Raw genomic sequence first — 6,286 nt, forward strand, 5'->3', positions numbered from 1 at the left:
CTAACAAACAGAGAGGAAAATGTTCAGTGTGTATCTGGTTCTAGCACAACAATGAGACATATTATCATTGGTCACAAAGCACATAAAACACATCACACTGCACAACCACAATTTACTCTGCAATATGTCACGTCTATGAGAACGTCTGCAAAGGAGGAACGAGGCTCATCAAATGAGGTGCGTGTTCGTTCTACCCCAGGCTGGACTCTTCGGGGGGTTGGAAGGTGGAAGGAACAGGCGAGTGACTCTAGTATTTAAATGTCATGATGAAATTAAGCCATGTCATTTAAATCATGGAAAATGCCTTTTCAGAACGGGGGGGGTCGGTTCCACAGCACTCCACTGTTTCCTGCTGTAGTTTTAAAGAAGCTGGCACACTGACGCTTATGTAACTCTTGCACTTTTACTATGAAACCTTTTGTGCTAGAATTTTGGAACATGATGAAATTTTCTTCCGTGCCATTCGCTCAGTCCCCCCACCCCAAGTCCTTCACCCCCCTGTTGAAGATACTGACCAATCACATCTCAGCAGGTTTCCTCCCCTCCTCTGATAAAAAAGCTGGAGGGACAGGGGTGGTTCTATCGGCCCGCTTCTCTCTTCTCTTGTTCCACCTCTGTACTACAGACATTCTCCAGCCATGTCTGTCAGCGCCATGACGACCCCCAGCTTCTCCTCCAGAAGCCCTTCCAAGGGCTTCAGTAGTAGCTCCTTCTCTGGCTATGGGGGCCACGGTGTGGGTGGTGGAAGGCAGAGCTTGGCCGTCCGCAGCTCCTACAGGGGGGTGAGCAGCAGTGGTGCCGCCATGGGCGCCGGGGGCTTTAACGTGGTTGGTGGTAGTTATGTTGCTGGGGGATCAGGACAGCGAGGAGGAGCGGAGTTTGGCTTCATGGGCTTCGGCGGAGGTGCCAATGAAGTTGCTCCCCCCATCACCGCGGTGACCGTGAACACGAGCCTACTGGCCCCCTTGAACCTGGAGATCGACCCCACCATCCAGAGGGTCCGGAATGAGGAGAAGGAGCAGATCAAGACCCTGAACAACCGCTTTGCTACCTTCATCGACAAGGTTAGTCGGCTAAAGACTGAGATACGCACAATCCTGTCTGAGCAGAACATGCTGTCCTTCACGACAGAACAGCTGCAAGCAGCACAGACAGAACGCTCATAATCGGGGTTGGTTCTGGCTATCTGGTGGGCGCCGTCGCCGTCGCTGCCAGGCTATTACTTTCCACAGAAATCAATCGAGAAGCTCAAAGGAAAACAGCCCCAGGTGAAAGGGCTCTGGTTTCAGAACGGGCACCATCTGCAGCAAATGCTGTGAAAGCTGCATTCATAAGCAGCCTGCAAGTCGTGCTCTGTGATTCGGTAAGGCTGCTCTGAACCACGGCTCAGTGATCGTTCATGCTTCTACCTTCAGGTGAGATTGTGAGGACCAAACATCTTTCTTGAGGGGTGCATGACGGTCTGAGCAAGATGCTCTGAAAGCGCAGAGGGTCCCAGTGGCTGTAAAAAAAAAAAAGAAAGAAGAAGAAGTGATTGGTATTCCTCTTGTGCCAAATGTATAGGTTGATATTTTGTCTTCTCTTGAACAAAAGCAGCATAACAGATTCCCATCGCTGCGGTTTAAGGACACGGACCTGAAGTTCACGTGTGAATCACTCGCTGAGCAAAAGCCGAGCTCCCCTGCCCTGCATTCCACTGTGGCGCGGAGCAAAGACGCAGCGCTACGGTTCTCCCCCTCGTGTTTGCTAAGTGGTAGCGGCGTCCCGCCCAGGCCGCCACCCGAGGTCAAGGTTCTCAAGAGAAAAGCTGTAAAAGGTGCAAGTCGGGCTACGGCCAGGGAACGGTGTCTCTGTGTTGAAATGCAGCAATATGGATTGAGATGAATGAGTAGTAAATAATTAGTCGATAAATGAATTCATGTTACGTGAGTGACCCCCCCCCCCCCCCCACACACACACACAAACACACACCTTCTTCTTACATGAAATCCTTTTCTACATTCATTATGGACATATGCGTTTTGCTTTACTGCGACGACACACAACACAATATCGTCTAAATGACTGTAACCATCCGTCATCGTTGGTTTTTGTCTGCAGGTGCGTTTTCTAGAGCAGCAGAACAAAGTGCTTGAAACCAAGTGGGAACTTCTGCAGGAGCGAACCACATCCCACTCCGATAGTGACGCCATGTTTGAAGCCTACATTGGCAACTTACGAAAGCAGCTGGACCACTTGGGCCACGAAAAACTCAAACTAGAGTCCAAAGTGCGTCAAACGTCAGACCAGGTTGAAGACTTCAAAAAGATGTGAGTGAAACAACATTTTCAGTGTTTAGTTTTATCCCATTGATAATATATTTATTAAGTGGATCACACTCCTATGTGCACATTAAAGTGGCAGCTAAGAGCTAACAGGATCAATAAGTTGAATTCAATACACCAGCATTGGTTTTATTTCTGCTGTTTTCATTGGAATCATATTTGCGTGTGCATCTTCATGTTAATCAGAGAGAAACACATCTCAAATAATCCACGGGGACTTAAAGTGAATGCATTTCAAAACCTTATTTCCAGGTATGAAGATGAGATCCTCAAACGCAATGAGTGTGAAAACAACTTTGTCCTCCTGAAGAAGGTGAGTTCATCTTTTTTAACATGTTATTGATCTCGATTAATGGACCGGGGCCTCATAACGCACCTCTGTGTTGGAGCTGCATGTGCCAATGGATATTCTAAATACTTTTTACTATGCAGGACACCGACGCAGCCTACACGATCAAAGTAGAGCTGGAAGCCAAGATGGACGGACTCAGCGATGAGATCGAGTTCCTGAGGCACATATATGATGCAGTAATAACCATAATTAATTTTTTTGGTGGTTCTCAAATGCATAATGGTTTGATCTATATATATATATATATATCATCAAAAATAAAAGGAGAATATACCATATTTTCTCTGCCTATGTCCATTTATCTAGGAGATCCAAGAGCTGCAGGGTCAGATCAAGGACACATCTGTTGTTGTAGAGATGAACAACAGCCGCGACCTTGATATGGATGCCATCATTGCTGAAGTGCATGCCCAGTATGAAGACATTGCTAACCATAGCAGGGCCGAGGCTGAGTTATGGTACAAGACAAAAGTGAGTCCACTCTTTTTCTTTTAAATTCAAGCCTTATGCCAGCAGCCCATTCATCACCTGTGAGGACAGCCTTTTTTAAAAATATATTTAAAACTGAAAGATCTGATCTAACAAGTCCTATTCTTCGTAGAGCAACTCAACACAAATCATTTTTTTGTTGTGAGAATCCTTCTGTCTCGAAAACATCCTTCACAAACATCACTTTAGCTACGAGTATGTTTCTTCATCTATTCATGTCAATCTGAAATACAGAAACACCAGGAATGACTCCAGAACTTAGAAGACAACTAAAATAGATATAAAATGAATGTATTGCGTTTGGATTATTTGTGTCCCTGCGTGCGCCAGTATGCAGCGATGCAGCAGGCAGCGGGCAGCAACGGTGACGACCTGAAGTCCACCAAGGCTGAGATTGCTGACCTGAACAGGATAATAATGAGGCTCCAGTCTGAAATTGAAATGGTTAAATCACAGGTGAGTTTAGCATATCGTATTTTAATTACAGTAATATGTGATCTTATTACTTAGCTGAAACTTGTTTTTTGTTCCTCAACTCGTAGCGAAGCAATTTGGAATCTCAAATCGCAGAAGCGGAAGATCGTGGAGACCTGGCGGTGGAGGATGGCAAACTCCGCATCAGAGACCTGGAGGAAGCTCTCCAGAGAGCCAAGCAGGACATGGCCCTGCAAGTCCACCAGTACCAGGAACTGATGAACGTGAAGCTGGCTCTGGACATTGAGATTGTCACCTACAGAAAACTTCTGGAAGGGGAGGAAAACAGGTGAGACGCTCCTGTGGAGGTGATGAGAGATTATTCTCTGGAGCTCATGCAGGTCTGCTCGTTTCTCTACAGGCTGGCAACGGGGATCCAGACGATTGTATCCAAGCAGACTTGTAGGTTCATGTTTGGCCTTGTTGTGCACATTCATTGTTTCTTAGTGGATTTACACCACATTAAAGAATACATATAATATTTAATATATTAAAAATGTCAAACTCCTCTGAAAGCATTTGCAGGTACAAAACACAAATATCTATTTTCTTGCCATTTACTTTTGTACAGCTATGAATTACAGCGCCTATGGCCTGGAGAGCTCCTGCATCCCATCCTATGCCAGAGCCTCCTATGGTGGAGTCAAGGAGGAAGCACCGATGAAGAGCACCATAGTCACTAATACAGAAACGATGATAATCAAGAGAGAGGAGAACAAGCAGGAGAAGCAGACGGAGGTCGACAGTGTAGTTAAAAAGGAGGCACAGCAAGAGGAGAAAGAGGTTGAAACCGTGGCTGCAAAGGAGGAGCAGCTGGAGCAGAAAGAGGTTGAAGCCGTGGCTGCAAAGGAGGTGCAGCAGGAGCAGAAAGAGGTTGAAGCCGTGGCTGCAAAGGAGGTGCAGCAGGAACAGAAAGAGGTTGAAGCCGTGGCTGCAAAGGAGGTGCAGCAAGAGCAGAAAGAGGTTGAAGCCGTGGCTGCAAAGGAGGTGCAGCAAGAGCAGACAAAGGTTGAAGCCGTGGCTGCAAAGGAGGTGCAGCAAGAGCAGAAAGAGGTTGAAGCCGTGGCTGCAAAGGAGGTGCAGCAAGAGCAGACAAAGGTTGAAGCCGTGGCTGCAAAGGAGGTGCAGCTGGAGCAGAAAGAGGTTGAAACCGTGGCTGCAAAGGAGGTGCAGCAAGAGCAGAAAGAGGTTGAAGCCGTGGTTGCAAAGGAGGTGCAGCAGGAGCAGAAAGAGGTTGAAACCGTGGCTGCAAAGGAGGTGCAGCAAGAGCAGACAAAGGTTGAAGCCGTGGCTGCAAAGGAGGTGCAGCAAGAGCAGAAAGAGGTTGAAGCCGTGGTTGCAAAGGAGGTGCAGCAGGAGCAGAAAGAGGTTGAAACCGTGGCTGCAAAGGAGGTGCAGCAGGAGCAGAAAGAGGTTGAAGCCGTGGCCGCAAAGGAGGTGCAGGAAGAGCAGAAAGAGGTTGAAGCCGTGGCTGCAAAGGAGTTGCAGCAGAAGCAGAAAGAGGTTGAAGCCGTGGCTGCAAAGGAGGTGCAGCAAGAGCAGACAAAGGTTGAAGCCGTGGCTGCAAAGGAGGTGCAGCTGGAGCAGAAAGAGGTTGAAGCCGTGGCTGCAAAGGAGGTGCAGGAAGAGCAGAAAGAGGTTGAAGCCGTGGCTGCAAAGGAGGTGCAGCAGGAGCAGAAAGAGGTTGAAGCCGTGGCTGCAAAGGAGGTGCAGCAGGAGCAGAAAGAGGTTGAAGCCGTGGCTGAGGAGTAATTCTTTATACCCTATTTGATTGTTTAGGAGTTTTGCCGGTTAAGAAAAATCACACTTATTCTGTCTTATTGCTAAATTCTTGGATGATTATGGGGTTAGGGTTGGGGTTAGGGTTAGGGTTAGGGTTAGGGTTGGGGTTAGGGTTGTTCGGGGTGTAATAAGTTTCCCGTCAGACGTTTTTAATGGAAAGTGCCTCCGAATGGGTCGTTTTCAGGCTTCTGAACAGTTTGATGGATTAAAGTTAAAGTTAAAGTTAAAGTTAAAGTGATTTCCTGTTGTCAGTCACATTGCTCAGTGAACGCTGCACCACAATAGTTTAGCCAGCAGGGGGCATGGTTGTATATGATTGTATCTGCTGCTCCATCTTGCTATTGGGTCAACGTGTCTGTGCGCGTAAACCTGTAATTAAAGCGCACTTTTCACCGGAAATCAACGCTGAAGCGAAACAGAAAGACACAAATATTTTCAGGGCTTCTAAATGTGTGCTCCTGTGCAACTCCTTTCTGCTCTGTAATAAATCCTCCTCAAAGGGTGTTTCGTATTGTTTTCTGTGTGTGTGTGTGTGGGGGGGGGGGGGGGCAAGGTTCAATGTAGGTTTTATGTAGTTGCACCTTCTTCAATTATCAGTCATGCTTTATTTATTTTATCATTAAAGAGGAAGTAGAAAAAATGTCTAATCAGCCCGAAGGGCGACCTAGTTCGACTGTGTCAACAAGCACACACACCTACACACACACACACACACACGCACACACACACACACACACACACACACACCTACACACACACACACACGCACGCACGCACACACACACACACACACACCTGATGTATTCCCACAAGTTGCTGCCTGGATGCATCCCAAATAAAGATCTCATCTTTATCTGGAGGTCTT

General features: G+C 47.2%; 1 protein-coding gene across 1 annotated transcript; it reads left to right on the plus strand.

Annotated features, from left to right (window-relative positions):
- The first annotated feature begins 638 nt into the window (after positions 1-638).
- On the plus strand, positions 639-5,391 carry LOC137915926 (keratin, type II cytoskeletal 8-like). Its single transcript, XM_068759048.1, has 11 exons — positions 639-1,064; positions 2,101-2,309; positions 2,577-2,637; positions 2,757-2,852; positions 2,983-3,147; positions 3,496-3,621; positions 3,708-3,928; positions 4,001-4,041; positions 4,211-4,422; positions 4,588-4,761; positions 4,987-5,391. The coding sequence occupies exons 1-11, from the start codon at positions 639-641 to the stop codon at positions 5,389-5,391; spliced, it is 2,136 nt and encodes a 711-aa protein (XP_068615149.1).
- The last annotated feature ends 895 nt before the right edge of the window (positions 5,392-6,286 follow it).

Source organism: Brachionichthys hirsutus, unplaced genomic scaffold, assembly GCF_040956055.1.
Source record: "Brachionichthys hirsutus isolate HB-005 unplaced genomic scaffold, CSIRO-AGI_Bhir_v1 contig_1439, whole genome shotgun sequence".
NCBI lineage: Eukaryota > Metazoa > Chordata > Actinopteri > Lophiiformes > Brachionichthyidae > Brachionichthys > Brachionichthys hirsutus.

What these genes read in the sequence shown, in the direction of transcription:
- LOC137915926 (XM_068759048.1), top strand. Translation starts at nt 639, where the DNA reads ATGTCTGTCAGCGCCATGACGACCCCCAGCTTCTCCTCCAGAAGCCCT. An exon ending in CTGGAAGGGGAGGAAAACAG is followed by an intron (nt 3,929 to 4,000) that starts GTGAGACGCTCC and finishes GTTTCTCTACAG; the next exon opens with GCTGGCAACGGGGATCCAGA. An exon ending in CACAGCAAGAGGAGAAAGAG is followed by an intron (nt 4,423 to 4,587) that starts GTTGAAACCGTG and finishes AAGGAGGTGCAG; the next exon opens with CAAGAGCAGAAAGAGGTTGA.